This window comes from Oryza glaberrima, chromosome 12 (genome assembly GCF_000147395.1).
Source record: "Oryza glaberrima chromosome 12, OglaRS2, whole genome shotgun sequence".
Classification (NCBI taxonomy): domain Eukaryota; kingdom Viridiplantae; phylum Streptophyta; class Magnoliopsida; order Poales; family Poaceae; genus Oryza; species Oryza glaberrima.
The window spans coordinates 17,330,782-17,355,864 of NC_068337.1; the positions used below are offsets into that span (position 1 = coordinate 17,330,782).

At 42.4% G+C, this 25,083-nt stretch overlaps 3 protein-coding genes across 8 annotated transcripts; 1 reads left to right on the plus strand and 2 right to left on the minus strand.

Moving 5' to 3' along the window:
- Positions 1–1,118: 1,118 nt before the first annotated feature.
- LOC127757818 (DNA repair protein RAD51 homolog B-like) lies at positions 1,119–4,377 on the plus strand. Its single transcript, XM_052283401.1, has 9 exons — positions 1,119–1,238; positions 1,852–1,996; positions 2,102–2,212; positions 2,327–2,418; positions 2,605–2,699; positions 2,773–2,886; positions 3,069–3,198; positions 3,383–3,501; positions 3,664–4,377. The coding sequence occupies exons 1-9, from the start codon at positions 1,143–1,145 to the stop codon at positions 3,785–3,787; spliced, it is 1,026 nt and encodes a 341-aa protein (XP_052139361.1). The 5' UTR covers positions 1,119–1,142; the 3' UTR covers positions 3,788–4,377.
- Positions 4,378–7,444, minus strand: LOC127757817 (uncharacterized). The gene is made up of 5 exons (XM_052283400.1): positions 6,989–7,444; positions 6,156–6,308; positions 5,930–6,071; positions 5,114–5,355; positions 4,378–4,863 (listed from the first exon to the last, which is right to left on the minus strand). The coding sequence occupies exons 1-5, from the start codon at positions 7,385–7,387 to the stop codon at positions 4,657–4,659; spliced, it is 1,143 nt and encodes a 380-aa protein (XP_052139360.1). The 5' UTR covers positions 7,388–7,444; the 3' UTR covers positions 4,378–4,656.
- Positions 7,445–8,400: 956 nt separating this feature from the next.
- Positions 8,401–20,991, minus strand: LOC127756883 (uncharacterized). 6 transcript variants are annotated; one of them, XM_052282270.1, is made up of 5 exons: positions 20,696–20,988; positions 19,630–20,220; positions 19,293–19,473; positions 18,915–19,037; positions 8,401–9,660 (listed from the first exon to the last, which is right to left on the minus strand). In XM_052282270.1, exons 2-3 carry the CDS (start codon positions 20,168–20,170, stop codon positions 19,295–19,297), a joined length of 720 nt encoding a protein of 239 aa, XP_052138230.1. In that variant the 5' UTR covers positions 20,171–20,220; positions 20,696–20,988; the 3' UTR covers positions 8,401–9,660; positions 18,915–19,037; positions 19,293–19,294. The 6 variants fall into 6 exon arrangements, with proteins under 6 accessions (XP_052138230.1, XP_052138231.1, XP_052138227.1 ...); XM_052282267.1 differs by lacking the exon at positions 8,401–9,660 and adding an exon at positions 18,153–18,493 and having other exon boundaries at positions 18,915–19,005; positions 20,696–20,989; XM_052282266.1 differs by lacking the exon at positions 8,401–9,660 and adding an exon at positions 18,153–18,493.
- Between the last annotated feature and the right edge of the window lie 4,092 nt (positions 20,992–25,083).

Below are 25,083 nucleotides of genomic sequence, written 5' to 3' on the forward strand. Positions count from 1 at the left end.
CGGCGGAGGGGGGAGAGCCAACACGGCGCCTGTCTTCGATCCGGAGCTCGTCGTCGATTCGGGCCACGGCGCGGAGGCCAGAGATCCACCGCCGCCCGATGTCGACGACGGCCACCGCCGCCGACGCCCAACGCCCGACGCCGGCGCGGAGGCCGGAGATCCATCGCCGCCCGCCGCTCAGGCCACGGCACGGAGGCTAGAGATCCGTCATCGCCGCGAGGAGGAGGAGAGGAGTGGTGGTCGCCATGGAGCTTGTCCGCGCGCCGGCTAGGGGGCCGCTTGTCGGAGGAGGAGATGAGGGGCGCCGGCGGTCGGGTGAGCAGCCGCCGCCGCATGGCTCGACGCCGCGCTTGGATCCCCTCCATTCGGCTCTCTGCAGTGGGGAAATGGGAGAGAGAGATAGGGGAGAGAGGAGAGAGGAAAGTGAAAAAGTGAAAAGTGGTATTGGTGGAACCTACTGTAAGCTATTTGTATTGTGGTCTTGTGGAGTTTGCACTGTAGAACTTGTGGCTGATAGTGTTCTTGAACTAGGTGGCATGTGAGGAACACCAAATTTTGGTGGCGCAATGTGAATGGCCTTCCAGAACCCTTGCAATCCCTTGTCAGTGAATCTAAACAAAACCTCACGCAAAAAAAAAAAAAAACACATGGCCTCGTCTTTTCGTTTAGGTTTATGCTTATCAGCTAAAATTTAATTTTTCAACTTTAAATTCGCACTTAATTTTAGAATTTTTTCATCGAAATTTATTTTTCAGCCTTTATTTTTATATCGTTAAGAATAATATATATAAAAATTTTATTCACAGATTATTTTTCATTTCAAATATATCATTTCACTTTTTTTCTTCGATATAACAAACGATGAAGCTGACCCCTTTCCTTTTCTGCTTGAGGATACGTGCCATGTGACGGTGCTGTGGGTCCCACGTGGCAGTGTCACAAAGCCCCGCGCGTGGTTGGTGATTTTTCACTTTCCCCCCTGGTGTATTTCTAATTTGTATTTTCTCAGTCGAGTCTTCCACTGGAAGGAAAGGGAGGAAGAGAGGGCGCGTGGCCTCAATAAAAGCTTGGCGCCTTCTTCCATTTTGAACCCAAAATCCAACCCCCCCATTGCCTCTCTCTGTGGCTGCAAGTGGGGCCCCATGTCGTCGTCGGGTGCGGCTGCGGCGGCGGCGGCGACGGCGGAGGAGGCGGCGGCGGGCGGGGAGCACGGGCCGTTCCCCATCGAGCAGCTCCAGGTGCGGTCCGGTTCTCTCTCCGCCTCCCTCCGTCCTCTCGATCCGCTCCTACCTACCCGCTTCTTGATTTTCTCTTCTGCGCTTGGTTTGATGGGTTCTTGATGATTTAGCCGTCAAACCCTAGGTTCTTGATGCTATTCTGCCGTGGGGGTGGCGTAGATTTCGAGAGATTGGTCGATGTTTTGATCGATTTGGGGTTGCATTGTGCTGGGGTTTTCCTCCCAATTTTGGGAATTCCCCTTTCTGTGTTCTTGGTCCGTCGAAGTAAACCCTCATTTCTTGACTGCCGCGTGCGTGAAATGATTGAAGATACACCGTTATCTTGTATGAATTTATGCAGATATGAGGAACCTGTGATTCATCGGTGAGCTGTAGCATTTCTGTAATATTATTGACTAAATGAGAGAATTAACGCAATCCTTTGAAGCAGTTTAGTTACTAAGATGATAAAACTCTTAGCTGATAGACTGCTATTTCCCTGAGAAAAGAGGGTTGTGCAGTTACCTTTTTCTTTCTGATAAAATCAGAATACGGATTAGAAAATCTTCATGTTCAGGTAAACACTGTAGAGCTGAATTGTAAATGAAATTTTCTTGTGAACTTTGCTGTGAAGGCATCTGGTATAGCTGCACTTGATGTGAAAAAGCTCAAAGATGCTGGTCTCTGCACGGTGGAGTCTGTGGTCTACTCACCAAGGAAAGACCTTCTGCAAATTAAAGGGATTAGTGAAGCCAAAGTCGATAAGATAATTGAAGCAGGCAAGTAATTGTTCGTAAATTGAAGGGAACACAGTAATGCATTTCTTCTTGCATCAGAACAATCTTTTATATGTGAAGTACTAAGTGTTCACAAATGTCTGGCAGCTTCGAAGCTGGTTCCACTGGGATTTACAAGTGCCAGCCAACTTCATGCACAGAGACTTGAGATTATCCAAGTTACAACTGGATCAAGGGAACTTGATAAAATCTTGGATGGTAGCCTCTTGGTGCCTTTATTTATTACAGAGTATCTGACAGCACCAAACTCATTGTTATGATGTAAAGTGATTTAGAAACACGCAGTGTAATTTTGTTTTCATTATTCAACAGGTGGAATAGAAACTGGGTCCATTACAGAGATATATGGTGAATTTCGCTCAGGGAAGACTCAGTTGTGCCACACTCTGTGTGTTACATGTCAGGTACCACTACTTCATTCGTTGCGACTATCAAAACAGTCATGCTCATCGTTTGATGAAAAGAATGCCTAAGTTCTTTTTTACTTAACCGTTAGATTTATATACTGTTGACTGCATTGGGCACCTTTCTCTCATTTCTTGTCTATTCCACTTCAAACTTTACAAATTCATTAGTGATTTATATTGCAGCTCCCATTGGACCAAGGTGGTGGTGAGGGAAAAGCTTTGTATATTGATGCAGAGGGCACATTCAGACCACAAAGACTCCTCCAGATAGCAGACAGGTAGTCATGGATATTATGTTACATATGTTGTGCTAAAGATTGACCTGCTAAACAAGATAATTCTAAACTTCAGGTTTGGGTTGAATGGTGCTGATGTACTTGAGAATGTAGCTTATGCAAGAGCATATAATACTGATCATCAATCAAGACTTTTACTGGAAGCAGCTTCCATGATGGTGGAGACAAGGCAAGTTCATTCTTTTACAAATTAACCTATGTTCTCTGAAATATATAGTTTAATAGTGAGAACAGCTAAAGCTATAGTATATTTGATTTAATTATGTACTCCAGTTCGAATCCATGCATGTAATATTGGCTATCAAGTCCCCTAGGCCCCAGTCTCTCTGAACTGGATGCATATTTTTGCAGGTTTGCTATTATGATTGTAGATAGTGCAACAGCCTTATACAGAACAGATTTCTCTGGTAGAGGGGAGCTGTCAGCAAGGCAAATGCACCTGGCCAAGTTTCTTAGGAGCCTTCAGAAGTTAGCGGATGAGGTACATTAGTATGTGTTGACAAAATCATGGAATATATGTTATTTAGCTATTTATTGACTTTGATACATTTATCATGCCAAATGACAAAACTAGTGTTTCAAGGTAGCTTCTTGCTAATTAATTTGCAGGATATTACTCTCTTACATGTTCACCATACTGATTCAGTTTGATTTGCTTGCTCTAGTTTGGCGTGGCGGTGGTAATCACGAATCAAGTTGTGGCGCAAGTGGATGGTGCTGCAATGTTTGGGCCACAGATCAAACCTATCGGCGGGAACATCATGGCTCATGCTTCCACAACAAGGTGCTTTATCAAGGAAATCAGACATCTCTCTGCCATGCCTCAGTTCAATTCCTCATATTTTTCTCTACAACATCAAATTCAAATTTCTGCCAGAGTGCCAGTGCTTCTGTTCAATTCCTCATATTTTTCTCTATAACATGTTTGATGGTGCATATGTATCAGGCTTTTTCTTCGAAAGGGAAGAGCGGAGGAGCGGATATGTAAGGTAGTAAGCTCTCCCTGTCTTGCTGAAGCTGAGGCGAGGTTTCAGATATCACCGGAAGGCGTCACAGATGTTAAGGACTGAAAATCCCAAAAATCGCCTTCAGGATACAGCATGAGTTTGCAGTCTATCTACAGCCTGCTGTTTGCAATCCCAGTGTGGTGGACGCTTGGATTGATGTAGGCCATCCTGTTCAACCACCACCTGCGATAGCGCCCTGGAATCCTGGATGGAAGTACCCATGGTTTCTTCATTGACATTGCTCTTGTGTTTCAGCGGGGGTGTACAGCAAGTCGCCACAATTTTGGCTTGGCACCAGCGATGTTGTTGTTCACTGTTGATGTTAGACGAGCCAGAATTAGTGTAGATAGTTTTATTTAGCTGGTCCTTGTTTTCTTACCGTTTGTAAATGTAGTTTAACGCATGCTAGGATGTTCTAACGTCACATTGTATCGGTTAGCAAAAGTTGTATTCAGAGTTTCAAACAGTTTTCGTTTACATTATATATGCTAACAGGTTTGAATTTGCAAGTCTACATATTCGTAATGGGGATGCAAAGACAGTATAAGAATTATACACCAACCAAAAGCCTGTGGTGTTGCTTTTACGCATACATTGTTGGAGCACGATTAATCATGTGATTTAAGGGTTGGACTAGAGCAACTTAAGAGAAATGTAGGTTATAAGATGTCAGCTTAACACATCCAAATCCATAGCAAGCCAGAGAGAAGATTGCAAAATGCAATCCAGACCATCTTCGCAACCAACACCAAAACTATTAACACCAGATAGATGCTTTAGACAAAACTGGGGTTATCTTCTGTTGCATAACCCTTTTGTGAATCCTCCAAACATTGCATCCACGTAAAGGGCAAATACAACATAGCAAAAAACTGACAGGGAAAACCTTAGATTCCACGGCAGTACATCGGTACATATCTCCGTACCAGTGATCATAGGTATAGTTGGATAAGCTCATCGCTCACAACAGATGGTGTCAGAACACCGAGATCAGTCAGAAGCAGCGTGAGATACTGGGGAGGAGTGTAGTCTCTCGCTGAAGTCTCAACCTCCACACCAGCCGGAATTGGAACTCCAAAATCAATGGGTCGGTGAGCTGGTGTCATGTCCTTCTGGTCCAACGGATATAGGCGTGCAAACTACAAAACAGCCAGAAGCAACATCATTAAAGACTTGTTGCATGCCAAAGAGGAAAACAACAATTAATCAGCCAGACACACATCTGCCATTAGTTGTTATGGAATTCGATTTAGAAACTGTCTTAAATATTCTTGACCAGATTTGATTTCTAGGAGATTTTTTCTGCGTACCACCTTATCTATTTCTAGTACCAAGCATAACAACGGAAGAGCTCATCGATCAACAATATGAGAAAAGCAATGTTATTACCTTGTAACTTTCAGCAGCCACATAAACAGGTTTGTTCATACTGTGAGCGACGAGAGCTATCTGATAAGTGCCCATCATATTGATTATTCCTCCACTTTCAACAACCCCATCAGCACCAACAAACACCATGTCAACTTCATCCATGGAATAAGCAACAGCTGAATCAATTAGCACCTTAACAGGAATGCCTAATGCTGCCAGTTCATTTGACATTCGTAAACCAGTTCTGTCTGGCCTGCCCTCTGCAGTTCAGTAGAGTAGCAAACACTCATTAGAAATCAGAAGAGTCAATGATGCGTGGTTTGAAAGAATCAATACAGTAACAGGTGGACAAAAGGCTATTACACATTGATTCCAAAAGCAAGAATGGCATACAATATCAAAAAATCATAACAATTCAACCTTGTTACCTGTGAATCATGGACAAAAATTTTGCTTAATTGTTACAAATATAAAGGACTTATCTTCCCTCTGGTATGAATTCAACTTAGCACACAAGTTTTTCCACTCATTCATGGAAGTCCTATCGAATTCCGCAGCAATACATAGGCATTGTGTGAAACTGTGCCATGATGTGTTTAAACCCTGGATCACTCTCATCTTTTATATTCCAGTACTCTCAGTCATGAACTCATGATTGCTAAGTTGTATGGTTATTTTCCTGCTAGAAAAGGTACATTTTGTTGAATACAACATTTGCATGCAACTAATATATAGTTCACCATCACCAAGCTGTCTGTGTAGAATAATGTTGTTGCATCTTTGATAAAATTTGAAAATGTAGATGCAGTTTCAAATGCAACTTGATCAATTTACCTGTGCAAAGTACCCTGAAGAGTTTGCGGTTTGATGCAGCTAGCTTTAGAACTTCCAAAACAACTCTGGAATAACCATGTACCAGAATAGTACAACCATCTGCAATAAAATCCTGGCTGAGCATTGCAATTGTCTTACGAGCCTGCACAAACATTGTTCCACGAAATTAGCTAAAGGTGGAAAGTCTCATTTATATAAAAAAAACTATATTATAATTCTAGATAACCTTTAAGGATATCTCTCCAAATTTTTCTCCCCTCTCAATTAGGCGTGATTTTGCAGCATCAAACTTCTCATGCTCCAAATGTGATGTTCTTGTTACAAACCGCATGAACAAATCACATGCGGCAGACAAAGAAATGGAAGTGGCATCCCAAGACTGAAACATAGAAAATTTTTTAGGTGTTAACTCTTTAGTCAGAACAACACAAAGGATGCCATAAAGAAATGTGGAGCAACTAGAAGTAAATAACAATCATTTGGCATTCATATGAGATCAGCAAAAATTCAAAACTAACAAGGGGGTGCTAGAAGAAAATGATCTAAAATGCCCACAGCTCAAAAATGAAATTATAGTGGTTGATTTAACAATTAAATTACATAAGCTCTTACTGAGATTAAATCATTGTAACTAACATATCGCATAAATACAAAGTAGACACAGCGTGACCACCATTGCATTCGTGAATGAGATTAGCCATCAAACATTTAGCCTTCGTAGACCAAATATTATGTGGGACTAATGGTAGTTTTACTAACAAAAGGTAGAAATGAAATTCCTTAAGCTCCATAACAAACAGTGGAGAATAAAGATTCATTTCTTCAAGCAAATTCTTGATTACAGCTGTGATTAAGTGAAGGTGTAAAACACTGGCACAACTGAAGTTCTGAAATGCTGACAAAAAGGAATTGAATTCATTGTACTGTCTTAACTCGTTAACTGGACAACTATTTCTCTCAAGGTGGGCAAAATTGCGGAGCCGGTAACTAATCCACGAATCCGTGCACCCTTGTATGAACGCTGTTAACATTCTATAATCCGTTAGTAGGTGGGGGTACCTTGAGCTTGTCGGATGCCTTCTTGAGCTCGATCTCGAGCTCCATCATGGTGGTGGCCCTGCTGGAGCGGATGACGGCGGCGAGCGCCATGATGGCCGCCACGGCCTCCGCGGCCTCGGGCTTGCGGCGCCAGAAGTTGAACTCCTCGATCACCCCGCCGCCGCCGCCGTTGCTCCCGGGGGAGAGCAGCGCCGCGGCGTCGGAGGCGGCGTCCGCGTCGGCGGCATCGGAGGAGGGAGGGAGCGAGGCCGCGGCGGCGGCGTGCGCGAGCCAGTCGCTGGAGACGACGGCGTGGTGCTCCGCGCGCGTCTGGTAGTAGGCGGAGATGGGCGGCGGCCCCGTGCTAGGGTTAGGGTTAGGGTTTTGGGCGGCGGCGGCGGAGGAGGCGTCGGGCTCCATGGGAGGAGAGGAGAGGAGAGAGAGAAGAGCAGGGGAGAGGGGAAGAAGAGAGGAGAGTGATCCTGGCCGTCCGATGAGCAGATCACGTCGTTATCATTTTTCTTTTTTGGGACAGGAAAAGAATTGCAATAATGCACACTAGAAAATAAGGAAATTAGAGAAAGGCCATCAAAATTGCATCCATTTGCCGTCCGTTTGGGCCTCTGTAGGCCAGATGGCCAATCTTACTATACTTGAATACTTGATGGGGGAGTGGGGGAGATATCCGGTTAAAACCATCCAATAAGTGAAAACCCGTGAAAACCATATCTAAAAGTTTTGTAAATTCATGATACAATTACTAGAGATAGGTATAGGCATGAAATACATTCATACCAAATCCCAATTCCAAACTCAACTTCATTTGAGAGAAAAAAAAAGACAAATGTTAGATGAATAGTAACATAATACTATTCACCCAAACTTTGTCTTTTTTTCTCAAATGATTTTGAGTTTAGACATGAGATTTGCTATGAATGTATTTCATGCCTATACCAATCTCTAGTAATTGTATCATGAATTTACAAGACTTTTAGATATGGTTTTCATGGGTTTTCACTTATTTGATGGTTTTCACTAGATATCCCCCCTACTTGATGTCCACTAACTTCTAAAACTTAATATGCAATTGTAACACATCATCACCAACTAGAAATTATTATCTAAAATATGGACGTGACTAGACAGCTACCAGTCGCTGATTTGTCTTATCCAGCGACCACTCCATCTAGTACAAATCCCCCTCAACTTAAAAGTTACAATAGTATGTGTCTAACTTATATATTTTAAATCACATATTGTTTTTAAGATCTATTTGCATCATTGTACTCCACTCAAAATATGTGATAAAACCCATGAGTGACATTTCATTAATTTAAAAGTAATTTATTACATGTTAGGAAGTAACTTCGATGGTATCAGGAAGTAACTTTTACATCTTATGCATGATTAATTCTCATTAGTTACTCCATCAATGTTATTTACAATCTATCAAAGGTTTTATTTTCTTTTCTCATACTACATGAAAAACAAAAGTGAAAGAAAAAAACAAGGCAAATTTTGCTACAGGACATTATGACTTCGTGGTTTTAGCTCCAGGACACCGCACGAAGTTGTTTTTGGGGGAAAACACGCTCTGTGACATCCTGGCCCAATTAGGATTTGGCATGTGTGGCCCATCTGAGCTATGTGCTCATGTTTAGTATCATCTTACTAGTTTACTAGTTTAGTAAAGGTGGAACCAATTTGTAAGGCTTTCTCTCTCCAACCATGTCACTCATGGGTTAACCCTCTTACATGAAGCGAGGACAAAAGTGTAAGTGGGGTGGTAAATATAAGTGGGCTCGCCCATGGGTTGGGCTGGCACCTTCTTCCCCGGCACTGGTATCCGCCTCTGCCGTTGATTATTCCTTCTCCAGTGGGCTCCAAGCCAATTCCCTGCACATGTGTCATCCCAAAAATGTCTCTAAAATCACGCATGCCTCCCAACTTCGATGCATATGCTAGGTCGTGCTGCCGACATCGACCCGGAGTACCCTGCGGCCGCCAAGTTGTTTCTGCTATTGCTGTCGCTGTTCAAGGCTCGACCGAGGAGGGTCGTCAAGACGCCATTAGGCTGGGGGATTCGTTTCCCCAAGCAGTCGTCGCGCCACTCGCCGCCGGAGCTTGCGAGACGAAGCCGCACCACGCCGCGCCACACTCCCTGCTCGATCTCTCCATCAGGAGATTGAAGGTAGAAGAGGAGGGCTTGACTCTGCATCTCCATCGGGAGTGTGGCGGCGCGCCGACGCCGAACTCCCGGGGATTCTTCGGCTGCGCTGGGAGCGACGGTGTCGTCTACATTGCCGACGGCCATGACGAGACCAAGAACGCGCTCAGCTTCACCGGATGTCTCCTCGCCGACTCTCTCCGCCGTCGAGCAAGCCGACGCCGCCTACGGGAGAAGAGAGAAAGGGGTGTCGGGTCCCAAAACTAACAACTTGGATCCGACTAGAATTAATGTATTAATCCCTGGATCAGTAGATATTGATACATACAATATAACTGGTTCTTCATTGCATACGTTAAAGTTTTACAATACTAAGGGTTTAACAATAATAGGTACTCACCTAACTATTTAATACACAACGGAAGTTTCTATACATTCTGACTAGTGAGGTATAACCTTTAGGGATTCTCTAAGTTATCGAGGTCATCGTAGTAATAGTCATAAGGGTCCTCCTCTTGACCCAGATCTGAAAAAGGGGTTATAAGAGCAAGGGTGAGTATTTACAATACTCAACAAGTTATCATGGAAATATGTTATGCATTGACATATAGTAGGGTTCTTTGCAAAAAGCAGTAATAAACAATCTGGAAGAGTTATAGCAAGAATTTGTAAAACTTATAGACTTTAGATTTCTAACCAGGGTACCATATGAGTCCCGGTACTCAACTCCATGAGTATGGCTATTCGAATAGTTTCAAAGATATTCTACTGCAGCAGATGTACGCTTTACCCACAGTCCACGACTTGCTGATAATCATCGGCTTTAGTCATGGCCCAGTATTAAGTCATTAACAATTGTGGCACCTGTTCCATGAACTTATATCCTCATATGCTCTGAACGTATTGTTAACAGCAGCAAGAGGAGTTCTGGCATTCCCGAGATATTTAAGGGGAACTGATCGTATGACACCACGTCATCTCGATCAGGGTTTAGAAATATACCATATAGTTTATACTCGAGTATCACAAACCATTTACCTGTACATGGTAATGGTTAAAGTTGCCCTTCGCGGCTATAGTTGCCTCTTGCGCGAGGACTTAAAAATAAGAACCACTATACAGAGGTGCCATATTGCTAATTAACATAATAACTAGGTCTGTCTCCATTCTAGAAACTGCGGTCGTACCCGTTCGTTTGACATAAGTACCTGGTAAAACTTATATCGATCGAGACAGTACTAGCCACCCGGAAATCAACCAAATCTTACGTACTGTCCCAATCTAAGTATAAGGTATTTTAACCAGATTGTAAGCAAAGTAAGCAATACTAAATTATCTGGGTTTCTATGGTTGAGTTGTGCATATAAAATAGAGTATTGAATAGAAGGCTATAAATAAATAATTTGTAAAATATAGGCTTAAATGATCAACAGGTATATGGTAACTTGCCTTGCTCGATATCCTGAGATTGATTGATATTATCTATTGAGTCAGAAGAATCCTCAAGACCTAGGGTTAGACATATATAAAATTCAAATTTAAAAGGAATTCAAATAAAATCCAAAAATATGAAAAATAGAGAAAATAAAATAAAATGCAAAAATAGCAAAAAGGGGCTCAAAAGATAGAGAATGATTTTAGAAGAATATTGGTCCAAGTTTCACTGGAATTGGATCTATATTTTAAAAGATATGGGCTTCTAAAGTTTGAAAATCAAATAAAAGTGAAATGTTACTGTATGCGGGTCCCACCTGTCAGTCTCTCTCTCTCTTCTTTTCTTCTACCTTCGGCCGTTCCCCAAATCGGGCCAGCGGCTCTAGGGTTTGGGATTACGGTGGCGCTAGAGGGAGAAAGTGGTTGCGGCCGAGGAGGGGAGGGAGCTAGGGATCTGCGGCGACGGCGAGCGGCGGCGGAGGGATTAATTTGATATGTGGATGGGTTGGCGGCTAGGGCGGTGGTGGCACGGTTAGGCCGTGTTGGTGATCGAAGTAATATGAGTTAGACATGGCTAGGGGAGGGGTTCTAGAGCATTTACGAGGTGTCTACAGGGATTCCGGCAGCTTGCCGACCTTTGGCAAGGTGTGGAGAATAGTTGCCGACGAGCGCCTCCATAGGCGGTGGCCGTGCTCACGTCGGCAACTCAGAGGGTGGCATGATAGTGCAAAGGGATTGCTAAAATGGAATCTAGGTAGTATGTAGATGGTTGAAACGGAAGAACTCACCGAGTTATGTCGAGATGAAGGATTGCGGCCGGAAAAACTTCGCGGCGGCGAAGAACAGAGCAGCGCGGGGGCGGCGGTGCTCGGCTTGGCGCGGCGAGGTAGAACTCGACGCAGGACTTTGGTTAGGGTCTACTATACTAGAACATGGTTGATATAAAGTGTTCTAAGAGATATTTAGGGCGGAGGATGGAGGGAGAGGTGTGGAGTCGATCGCGCACAAGGTGTTCGACCGACGGGTGATGATGGTTGATGGGATGGATTGGTGAAGCAGAGCTTCGGGGTTGTGGGGTTATGGTTGTTGATGATCGATGATGGACATGGAAGGGATTGGGGTCCTATTTATAGGGCTGGGAGGAATGGATGAGCTTGGGCACCGTCATCGCCATGGATGAGCTCGAGCTTTGGATATGGCTAGGGCGGCAGAGGCTGTGAGAGGGCGGGCAAGATCAATTTGAGTGGCGGGAGGCCACGTTTGAATACTTACCGGCGAAGGATTGACTTAACCGCGTGCGAATTCGGCTGGCGACGTGTTGGCGCCAATCCGGGTGCGACGCACGGCGGCGACGAGGGTGAAAACAACCGACTTGGGGGTGAATGGTTTAAATTGTGAGAGGGGAAACCACCGTCTAACTTTAATCCAACCGTGCAGCAAGAATTGGCGCGATTCACCCGGGGTAGAAGCGAAATCGTACTCGGCGGCAGCTTTGGACGGGCGCGCACAGTGTCGAGCGGTGATTTCTTGCGGCGGTCGTCGTCCTGGCTTCGTCGTCGTCGTGATTAGTGCGGCGGTGGTGGTCTAAGGGCGTCGAACGGCTAGCGGCATGCCAAGGCGGTCGGGCACGCGCGATCGATCCGGAGACCGACGCGCGGCGGCTCGGCGCGCGGCAAAGTTGGACGCCAGGACGCGCGCGCAAGGGGGAGGAGAAGGCCAACTAAACCACAGTTTTTGAGTGGGATGTGGTCCCCTAGGATCAATTCAAGACTTTGCACAAGATTGGGTGGTGATTGGGCTGCTCTAGCTGGGCTGGGCATTTTGTCGAGCACCTTGAGTGCAATGAACAGTGTTTTCAGGAATTTTTGAATATTTCCCTAGAAAAGAATGAATTTAATCTATGAATTTGAAAGAGTTTCACTAGGGTTTGAAGTATAGCAAATCCTCACTAATATTAGGATAAACTAAGGAAATAATCTATGGTTTGAAATTTGAGAGAATTTGCTCAAATTCACTAGGGTTTGGAATGAAGGGAATAATTAGGGTAAATTAGTAGGGCTCTAAGAAAGTAATACTTGAACCAATTAAAGAGTCAAATAGATTTTTAAAGCACACTAATTTAATCAAAAGCCAGCATGATGCAGTCAAATTTTAGTTTAAAATTTGAGGATTTTACAAGGGGGAGAGAGGGGAAGAGATAACCCCTCATGCCTAGTCAACACAAAAAAAACATTAATTTAAAAGGGGAAAGACAGAGAGGAAGAGATAACCCCTCTTGCCTAGTCAACACAAAAAATATTAATTTAATGGAAGTTGTATCCCCTGGTAAATAACTACATTTACAGAGTGTCTTTCCCCAAAACTGACTTCGCGCGGTGTCCTAGAGCTAAAACCGCAAAGTCACAATGTCCTGTAGCAAAATTTACCAAAAAAATAGTGCATAAAATAGATTTATATAACTTACTTCTGAACCATGCAAAAGTTACTTCCAATTAACATTGAAGTTACTTTTAAAAATTGTTAAACTTACTTGGGCTGATTTGTGCTGATTAAATTTATTTTCTAGATAGAATCATATTTTTAACCCTACAACGAATTTATTTCTAATGTTGTGACAAAGTTAGTTTCTTTTTGTTTTAAGTTACTTTTATAATATATGTAAATTACTTTTAGACTTTATTGAATTTACTTTTATATGTCTAAGAAGTAATTTAGTGAAATTTAAAAGTAATTTAGATATATTATAAAAGTACTTTGTAATTTTTCATCAAAATGTAATCATGTAAGATCTTGTTATAAAGATTTAATTGTTACAAATACAACGATGTAATCGGATCGTACATCGTATGAGTAGTTTAAGAGGAAATGTTATTGGAAGTATAGGTGGTTCCTATTTGCTTGATGAACTAGTAGTATATTTTCAGTAGAGTAATGGCTTCAGTGGTGTCTCGTTGTAAGACTGAACCGAGAGGCTTCTTGGTTTAGATTTGGCGCTAAAGTATTTAATATCACATGTAAGTGTGCCAAATCATCACCCTCTAGAAATTATTGTCTAAAATATTTTAAATATTATGCAAATATGACATATCATTTACAATTTTGTTGTATTTTTAGAATTTAATATACAAGCAATGTTAAATCATTATCTCTACATCATTTTCACATTATTTAAATGTATGCATCTACCATTTCTATAACATATAGCATATATTCATCCATATATTTCGTAGCAAAGCGCGGGATATCAACTAGTAAAACTGTAATATCAGATCCGTATCCCTCAACCTAAAACCATATATAACAACTCCATCAACTATTAATACCGTGTAAAATGACTCCTTCAATTGTTTTATAGTGTTTTTTTGCTAACGTGGCATCCTACGTGACACTTTGACCAGGTCGTGTACTAACTTGGCAGCTACTTGGCATATAGGTGGCAATACAGTCAAGAACAAATAAAAAATATATGTGGGAACCACATGTCAGTGAACGCTTTCTCATTTATCCTCTCACCTCTTCTCTCTCATTCATATGTATCCTCTATCTCCTAGGTCAGGGTGGCGATCGGCGGCAAGTCCCGCGCGAGCTCGAGCTCGGCCTCGATTGGCGTGTGCGACGGGAGGCAACAACAGGCCGAGATGGCGGCACCGCGGACGAAGCCCTATCCCCACCATTAGCATTTACCGCCTTGTCGATGACAATAGAGGACAACAGAGGGAGAGGCTGAGGCTGAGACCATCCCCACCACTAAGGCCGCCTTCAAGGCAATCCCGTCGCTCGAGGCCGGCAGCATCCTTGCAGGGAGAGGGAGCCACGGAGGAGCGTCGGATGGGGCTGCCGCCGCCGCCACCGAGGAGAGCCACATCACTCTCCAATGAGTGGTTCAGATCTGACCATAAGAGGAGGTGGTGACTGCTCTGGCAACCTGATCCACTGGGAAGTAGGAGTAGGGTGGCGGTGGTCTCGTCTCCAACTCTAGCGCGACATTACCACCAACTTTGGTGCGACATTACCACCAACTCTGGCGTGACATCACCAACACAGATGCCATCCACCATGACCACCACTACCGGTGCTCACAATAGTCCATCGCACTCCTGACGCGGTCCCGACGGCAAGCTCGAGGTGGCTAGCCAACCGGAGGGAGGCGACACGGTCGTCGCATCGAGGAGCCACTACCACGGCTTGATGTCCGGTTCTCCCATTACCGCATCAAGGAGCCATCGCCGCAGTCGCCGTGACATCGAGGAGCCGAAGCTGCAGCCTGCTGCTTCGGTTCTCCCATCACCATTGGGCCTCCTCGCTATCATCGAGACTGAGGTAGATGTAGAGAATACGAAGGCATGGTGGTGGTGGCAAGCGTGAGGGCGAGCAGATCCAGAAGTGTTATTATTTAAAATCAATATACGTGCAAGAAATGTTTGTTCTCCCTTTAATTATTATGATAGTTGACGGTCGAAATTGGTACTTAACAACTATTAAACAGTCACCAAGTCTAATTTGGCCTCCGAAGACATCACTATCTTAAAACTAACTTAGCCTCTTCATGCCAACTCCGATTTGAGTGATCATGGATTTTTTGAAAGCTTATCTCGTCGCTTTTCAAACACATCCGGTCTTATATCAAAATTCATACCGAGTTAACAGGAATCGTTAAAACATGACAATGTTATTACTGAAACCGAACTTATACCTCGGGCCTTTTAATAGACTAGGCTCATCTCGGGAGCGCTTCTCTTCACCTCCACGAACGAGCACTGATCCCTACCTCTATTTTTTTTCTTTATGAATATCTATGTACACCCTCTAGTCCTCGGTCGTTTAGTCGGTGACTATAGATCCAGAGTCCCAATAGTTGGTGTTTTGATTTGTCGGATCGATTAGATCTCTTTCTTTGTGCTTAATTACATATTCGTCATATTTAATTTTCATCTTACCTTATTTTTATAGTGTTCTCTTGTTTGCATTGCATGGATCATCAACCATGTGTGGTACAACATCGTTTGTGGTGTAGCGGTTGCACGGCCTTCTGAACTTGTTGTGGTTGGTAGCCACATTGCAAACGTCGCATTCGATCAAAGTAAGATTTATCCCCTCTTCAGAAGATCAAGCCACGAGAGAGCGTTTTCACTTTTGTATGTCCTACTACTTTGCGAAAAAGTATATTATATTTTATAGTAAAATTAGGCAGATGCTATGCATTGCAACCAGATTTAAGAGAAGACTAGCAGCTATATTACCTGCATTAAAAAAAATGACCAGCCTATTGCATGATACTGTCATTGTTTTTGTGTGTATGGTATTGCTTCAAACACCCGCTCTAATTAGAATTTTTGTCTACTTTGGCCTTTGGGTATGGTTTGCTGCTTGAACCGTGGTTTCTAATATAGTGCTTTTGTTTCGGGGTTTGTCTCAGTTTCTGAATCCTGATTTGATTTGTGTGCTTTAGACTTGCTGCGTGAGCTTTGATCATGTACCAAGTTGGCATTGCCATTGCCTCATTGTTTTCCTCTTGGGTTTGTGTCCATGCAGAGCTGCTAGAAGGAAATTTAGTCGAGTTACACGCACCTATCTGGTGATCTGTAGGTTAAAATCATGAGTGGTTATGTATCATATATATGTGATACGTATTTGGCCATTCCAATCGAAGGTGTGCAATAATTCCTGCAGCTGAGTTTGTCGAATGTTGCCAAGACTACTGATTCAAGTGAGAAGTGACACAGCAAGCAACCCTTAACCAGTGGCACTTGTAGCAAGTACTTTCTTATTCAGGCTGAAGAAGTGATGTATCTAGAGTGTTGGGTTGCTGCTTCTTTGGTCTTTGCTAGTGCCAAATGCGGTAGCAACTAGCACGTATGGCAAATTGGCAATGCATGACGTTACTATTAGGAAATAGGAGGTGATCTTCTACTACTGATGTGAGATTTTAATGCAGGTAAGGCTGCTTATTCAAGAATATACTATATAATATAAAATCCAGTGTGCTAGCTACTGGTAGTACAGCTGCTGCTGTCTTTTTATTTCAGAGTTTGTGTATGCATGGCCTGTATGCGTGGAGTCCATAAAATTCATTCACAACCTTTTTTTTCATATGGCTGGGAACCTTGGTGATGGTTTTTACCATCAAGGGTTTGATGAAAGGGTAGGATTGTTTGATATTGATATGTTACTTTTTGGTGGAGTTCCCGGTAACTACTTTCTGGGTGTGCTTATGGTTATGATGCTGATATGGTGATGGTGGGGTGGAGGTCCACAGTATAATGGTGCTGACATCTATGGGCTGCATCCAGATAGTATGTTTTTTATTCTCTTATTTCTCTTTCAAGGAAACATCTTAACCATAATACAATTTATTTTTTTGCTGTTAGATTTTAATCGCTACATTGTGAGATTTAAGGGAGTTACCGAAGACATAAATGGTTGGTAGATGTTGTATATTATGTCTAATCCTACTAATTTTACCAACTCTAGATAATGATGGCCTCCATGGTATGCTACACTCTATCAGTTTCTCTTTTTTTCACCTCTATTTTTTTATTTGTATGTCTTAATAATCTGCTTCTGGGATGTTTGTTTTCACCTTTATTTTCTATCTGTTGTTGCTGTTGTTGTTGTGTCTTAATGATCTGCTCCTATTGGATATGGATCCAAATGTTGAAGAAGAATACGAACAATTGGTCCAGAATAACCATAAGTGGCAGTTTGTCAGGGATTATCCAAGATGAAGGTAAAGACACATCTAATAATCTAAAGCTGCCTCTTTTGTTAGCTTTTGATTGGTCCACTTAGCGTCCCCTACTTTGGAGAAAAATCACAAATTTATGCTGAGAAAAAACAACTAACAATCATATGTGAGAAAAAATCTAGAGAAAAATATCACATTAGGATTCTAGAGGCTTCCAAAACTATTTTCCATTTCCAACCGCATGAACTTCTACTCCTTTGCCTTCTATAAATATACCACGACTAACTCTACAATATATAATAAACCTAAAATTATTAAGCAAAAAAAAATCTAAAACAACGAATTTACATTCATTTTCCTTCTTTAAATATCCTACGCCTACTCGGTACTACTCATATAACTCTAGAATATATAGTAAACCCAAAATTATTACACAAAAAAAAATCCAAAACAAATAAAGAAAACAACTTTGTTTTCATCATAGGATCATTAATACCTACTCAGCAAAAAAAAATTGTGTTTTCTTCTTACATAGGATATGTCAAAAAAACTGAATATACTAAATGATGATCTTTCGAAAATTCAAATACACAAGTAAATATATTTAAACCAATTAATTCTGATGAATCTCAAAATTTATTTTACTTGTTTGGATTCATTAAAAGTTATGTATAAAATGACACATTAAATTTATTAGTTTTTCTTGACATAACATACAAGTTCTAATTTTTTGTGACAAATATGTTTTTCACTTTTATTCATAATAAATAAATTATTTATACATACATTCATAAATGTTTTTTTAATATCATACAAACATTTGTTAAAACTAAAATAATGGTTCACAATTTTGTTTTATGAAAATTCTAAAATTTCAAATAAGAAAAGAAGTACTCCCTCTGTATTTTAATGTATGACGCCGTTGACTGTTTGATCAATATTTGACCATTCGTCTTATTTAAAAAATTTAAACTTATCAGTCAGCAAGACCAGTGTATTTTAAACTGCTAAATTACTATTAAACTATCAGTCATGAGATTACTGTTAAACTGCCAGTCATGATTAGTCTGCTGCCTAGCCTACTGCAGGTGGATATGAAGATGAAAAAAATGTGTCTTTCCCTTCTTTTTAGATAATCCTGACAAATTGCCACTTATGGTTATCCTGTACCAATTGTTCATCTTCTTCAGCATTTGCATTCATATCCACTACGAACAGAAACACGCCCTCTGCAAACATCCTACAAGCAGATCATTATAACACAACAACAACATCAATAACAGATAGAAAATAAAGATGAAAACAAACATTCTAGAAGCAGATTAGTAAGAGACATAAATAGAAAAATAGAGGTGAAAAAAAAGAGAAACTCATAGAGTGTTTCATACCACAGAAACCATCATTATCTGGAGCTAGTAAAATTATAAAATAGAGGTGAAAAAAAAGAGAAACTTATAGAGTGCTTCATACCACAGAGACCATCATTATCTGGAGCTAGTAAAATTATTAGGATTAGACATAATACACAACATCTGTCAACCATTTATGTATTCGGTAACTCCCTTAAATATCACAATGTAGCGATTGAAATCTAACAGAAAAAAATAAATTATATGGTTAAAATGTTTCCTTGAAAAAGAATAAAAGAATCAGAAACATACTATCTGGAAGCAGCCCATGATGTCGGCACCGCTGTACGGTGGACCACCACCTCCTCCTCCACCCCTTCATCAATATCAAACAATCCTACCCCTTCATCAAACCATTGATGGAAAAAACCATCACTAAGATTTCCAGCCATATGCAAAAAAAAAAAGGTTGTGTATGAATTTTATAGACTCCACGCATACGGGCCATGCATACACAAACTCTGAAATAAAAAGACAGCAGCAGCTCTTAATTGTCATAAGCATTTGATTGTCAAAACATCAATTTTTACTAATTAAAAATGTTAAGATGTTAAACAATGCAACTCTTAATGTGTTTTAAGCATTCTTTCAACATTAAATAAGAAGTACATCCGAGAACAATAGACTCACAGTTATTTATCCTTCTTCTGAGAAACTCTATATTTTGACCAATCGTCTAAGGTTTTCCGGTGAACAGCATTCATTTTTATCTTTCTTTTTTCTCGGATGATGTTTTCTGCATCCTTCCAGTTTTCAGCAATGCCCAATGCTACTAGAACTGCACACACAACACAAGCGCTTCTTCCATGACCTGATGCAGTCATGCACAAGACATAAGAGTGCACACACAATATTCAAACATAATTAGCAGCTGCAATTATGTACAAAACTAGATTATAGAACTACAGTCCTTATGTCAACGTTAAAAAAAGGTGGAATATATGAAGAGAGATAGGTCGTTACTAACCAAACGCACAATGTACATAAACTGGTTTTCCTTTAGCTCTCTTTTCACATGCCCAGCGTGCCGCAAATTCAATTTGGGATATCGTCGGGGCTCTTGTATCCCAAGTAGGAACACAAAGATACTCATTTGTTAGGACAAAATCACTTCTTGGCAACTCGCAAGTGCAATCAATAACAGAGGGGTCTCCTGGGGGCAAATGCTTCAACATAAACGGCCATCCTCCTAGATAAATGCCTTCAATGATCATGTTATACACAGCCTCCTTCTTCCTCATATGTCTCTTCATAGTTGCATATACCCGGGCAAGTATCAAGAAAGGACCAAAAAGTACACTTGACCAAATTGGAAACCTCCCCTTTGAATTCTTTCCCAACATCCAAGGTATGTTGATGGAATTGTGGGATGCAACAGCGATGATATAGGCAATTGTACTGGTGGCTAGAAAAGGAACCGCGACAATTCTTAAGCCAATCTTCCACATACCAACAGACGTGACCAGAAGAGATGTTCCAGCGATGCCAATCACCTTGGATATCCCCATTATCGCCCGCTTGAACTAAAACCTCTTCTTTTGAATTATGAAGGTCAGATCTGTATCAAGATTTGCATCAGCGGATTCTTGCAATAGAACGGCGAAAAACAAAAGGTAGTTTTGGCATGTACGGAGTCTTGAATTACATCTAATTAAGATATGGATAGTTCAGGAAAATTTGTAACAGTTGATATGGATTATAAAGCAAAATTCACAACCAATTTAGCAGCGAGCATCAATTAACAGTTACATAAGTGGTGTAAGCTTGACCAATGTAGGCAATGAGGCAAGTGCCAATTCTTAAAAAGACAAGAACAGATAAAATGTTCTAGCTAGCATCAATCATGTTATTACGCAAAATTGTACTAAACCAAAAAAAAATACCTAGGGCATGACAATGTAGTAGTACTAATTAATTGAAGGCACCAACAACGAATCAGCCAACCAAAAAAACAATCCATAAAACTGGAACATGTAACAAACAGGATGGATCAAGAACCAGCAACGGGCAGCATCAGCCAAGTAGAAGCGGACCTAACATGGGGAGCAGGGGATTCAGCGCGAGGAGGTGAGGCCGCATAGGGGAGGAGCCGTGCGTCTTCTCGACGGCCGTGTGCGTGAGGAGGAGGAGGAGGAGGAGGAGACAACGCCAACCTTCCTGGCTCGCACTGCAGATCGGAGACGCAGAGAAACTTTTTCCCTTTTTCTGATGGAGGAAACCAACAAAGGTGCGAGAAGAGTGGCGTGCCATTCATTTGCCAAGAGAGGAATAGATGGAGGAGAAGAGTGGCGTGCCATTCATTTGCCAAGAGAGGAATAGATGGAGGAGGAAGAAAGGCATCTTGGCCATTCGCTATATTTTTTTTATTTCTCAGTAATTTTTAGTACTATTTGAAATTAAAATTCGTGACACCGGTAAAACCTAGTATTACCTCCCTTGTTTTTTACTTGTGTTTTGAACATCGAAATATTTTCACTGCATATGTTTTATTACTATTTTTTTCTAATTGTTTCTGGTAAAATGCTATTAAATGTATAATAATATAAGAATGTTTTTCATCACAAATCTATCAGTATCAATTATGAAATTTCTTCAATTCACTTATAATATATGAATCTCATTCAAATTTCATATCACCCACCCCTAACCAGAGACAAATCCAATTACTGAGTTTCCAATACTTATCAAATAATGTAACCACTGCTCCTAATCATCAAAATCATTGTTACAGCAAAAACAGTTAGACCTTATACGGGACTACCAGACTAGACAAGTACAAGTATTAAGTATTAAGCCTAATATAGGTTGTGATAGTAAATTTCCTAACCATTAATCTATTAAAATATTTTTTTATCAACCTTTGTTTTTTTTTCTCACCATGTAACAGAAAATTCTTTTATTATGAGCTAAGAATTGTTGTTAACCTTCTATGTTTCTCCCTCTTTTCTTCTCTCTATTCCATCTAAAAAACTGCTCCCTCTATATTTATCCTACACATACCAATAAAACATATTAAAAATACTATAATATCCCCACTTTATCAAATCCTAATACAATTAGTTTTCATTTTATTTAATTTAAATGCATTTATTCTATAATTTCATAAAGTAGGATGTAATAATTATTTAAAAGTAAATTTATTTTGAGTATCCACCTGCAGTAGGCTAGGCAGCGGACTAATCATGACTTGCAGCGTAACAGTAGGCAGTTTAATAGTAATCTAGCAGTTTAAAGTATACTGGCCTTGCCGATTGATAAGTTTAAATTTTTTGAATAAGACGAATGGTCAAATGTTGATCAAACAGTCAACGGCGTTATGCACTAAAATATATTGGGAGTACTTCTTTTCTTATTTGAAATTTTAGAGTATTCATAAAATATTTTAGAAAGAAAATTGTGAACCATTATTTTAGTTTTGACAAATGTATGTATGATATTAAAAAAACATTTATGAATGTATATATAAATAATTTATTTATTATGAATAGAAGTGAAAAATATATTTGTTATAAAAAAATAGAACTTGTATATTTTGTCAAGAAAAACTAATAAATTTAATGTGTCATTTTATATATAAATTTTAATGAATCTAAACAAGTAAAATAAATTTTAAGATTCATCAGAATTAATTGGTTTAAATATATTTGCTTGTGGATTTGAATTTTTGAAAAGATTATTCATTTAGTATATTCAGTTTTTTAAACATATCCTATGTAAGAAAAAAAAACACAATTTTTTTTAGCTGAGTAGGTATTAATGATCCTTTTCCGTGATAAAAACAAGGTTGTCTTCTTTCTTTCTTTGCATTGGATTTATTTTAATAATTTTGGGTTTACTATATATTCTAAAGTTATATGAGTAGTTATATGAGTAGTACCGAGTAGGCGTAGGATATTTAAAGAAGGAAAATAAATGTAAATTTGTTGTTTTAGATTGTTTTTTTTTGCTTAGTAATTTTAGGTTTATTATATATTGTAGAGATAGGCGTGGTATATTTATAGAAGGCAAAGGAGTAGTTCATGTGGTTGGAAATGGAAAATAGTTTTGAAAGCCTCTAGAATCTTTTTCTCTAGATTTTTTCTCACATGTGATTGTTAGTTGTTTTTTCTCAGCATAAATTTATGATTTTTCTCCAAATAAGGAGACGCCAAGTTGATTTCCCTCAACGTAACAGCGAGATTATTTTACGTCCCTTAACCACAAAACACCAGAAATCTTCACCGTAAAATATACAAAACAGCCCAATTTTGGTCCCATGGCAGCAGTATAGATGCCTTGTTTCGCTGACGTGACATCCAAGTCAGCAAAATAAAAATAAAAAAAAAATATGTGGGGCCCACGTATCAGCCCCACGTCATCTGTCTTACACCTCCTTTCCCTTCTCTCTCTCTCTCACTTTTGTTCTGCAGGGCGGCCGGCGGATGGGGAGGAAGCTGCCAGGGCGAGGCAAGAGACGAGGAGGTTGGGCGGCCGGCCGGCGACGAGGCGGCGGCGGCGGGACCGGACGTCGAGCTCGACGCCCATGGCGTGGGCGAGCTCCCTGTTGCCGTCGGAGAGGAGGAGCACCTCATCACGGCGGCGAAGCTTGAGGAAGGTGGCACCGAGGACAAGCGCGTGGTTGGCGAGCTTCCGCCGGCGAGGAGGGCCGCGAGAGACGACGAGGACTTGTGGAAGTTGGAGCCCTACCACTTCCTCTCCCGCTTCGCCCCGCCGGTGGTTATGGCTACGGCTTCACTCGCTGCCGATGAGCCCGGGAGCCATGGCCACTGACGCGAAGCTCCCGCGCTCGTGCCCAATGCCACCTCCACACCGGCTCCCACGCGCCGGCACTCGCGCGTCGCCGCCACCCCAGCTCTCACGCGCCGCTCCATACACCCCTCGCCGCCCGCTGCCGCGGAGGATCCCGTCGACCTCCGCAAGCTCCGCGTCGCGCTCGCACACAACTTCCTCGTCATGTCAGTCTTCTGCAGCGCGAGGTTCCTGGACGATGGGGATGGCGATGGCAGCGAGTGAAGCCATAGCCACGACGGCGTCGCGACACCGTCGATGACGACGACAACCACCACCACCACCACCACAGTCGATGGCGTCGTGACCCGCTTCAACGATGAGCTTGGGGCGGCGATGACAAGACGCAGACTAGGGACGACAAGGAGGAGGCGGTGACTCGGCACTGGCTGTCGGGGGGACGCGGCACTAGTACACTGCCTGCGTGGACTCTGTGCTCACCGCCGACCACACCGTCGAGATTGAGGGCGAGCGCCTCCCATTCTCTCCTCCAACCCCCTCTCCACTCCCCCCCTCCCCTCGCCACGCCTCGACATCACCAGCCGCCGCGTCCTCAACTTCCGGTTGGTCAAGCCACCACTACCACTCTGCCGGTCTACTCCGCTCGCCGCGCTCCGCTCCTCCTCCAGCCACCTCCGCTGTCGTGGCAGTGGGACGCTCCCAAATCCGGTCGAGCGCGTGTGCATCAGTGCAGCGGCAGCGGTGGAGCTTGGCCAGGCTCGCCGGCTCGACATTTGCCGCCGGCGGCAGCCTCCCTTGGAGAGGAGCTGAAGAGAAGGAAAAAAAGAGAAAAGTGAAGAAGAGAAGTGGTCCCCACATTTTCTATCTCATTTCACTTACATGTGGGACCCACATATTTTTTTTATTTTGCTGACTTGGATGCCATGTCAGCGAAACCAGGCATCTATACTACCATGGGACCTAAATTTGACGGTTTTGTATAGTTTAGGGGTGAAGATTTCTGGTTTCACGAGTTAAGGGACGTCAACAAATCTCGCTGTTAAGTTGAGGGACCTCCAGTGAACTTATTCCTTCTGAACACACCGCTGGCCCATTCGAAACAAAGACCAGTAACAACGGGCTTGGATCGCGCTGCCATCGATATTACAGCCCAAACACCACCTTAATTGCCGCGGCTAATCACCGCGAGCAACTGATGGTTAATTTATTTATAATTAACTAATTATTAATTAATTAGTTATTAATCCCCTGCCTTGGATTCTCTTCCAGGCGGTTAGAAATCCCCCGAGTTTGTAGCCCCCACACCCCCACGTCCCTCTGCAACCGCCGCCCCCACTCGTCTCTCCCCCCACGCGCGCGCGCGAAGCATCAGCATCAGCAGCGACGAGTGTCAGTGAGAGCGCGCAACCGCCTCGCCTCGCCGCCGCGCGCGCCCGCGATGTCCACGGCGACGACAAGGCTCGGCGTCCGCCGCCCGACACCCGCCCCGGTGTTCGACTTCGACCGCCTCCTCCTCGGCAGCAGCAGCGGCGGCGGCATGGTGGGCGACGACGTCGTCGCCGACGCGCTGCTCGGCTTCGCCTACGACCCGCCCGCCCACGGCGCCGCCGCCCTCGACGACGTCCTCGCCCCGCTCCCCGGCGCCGACAAGACGCCGCGCGAACGCGGCGTC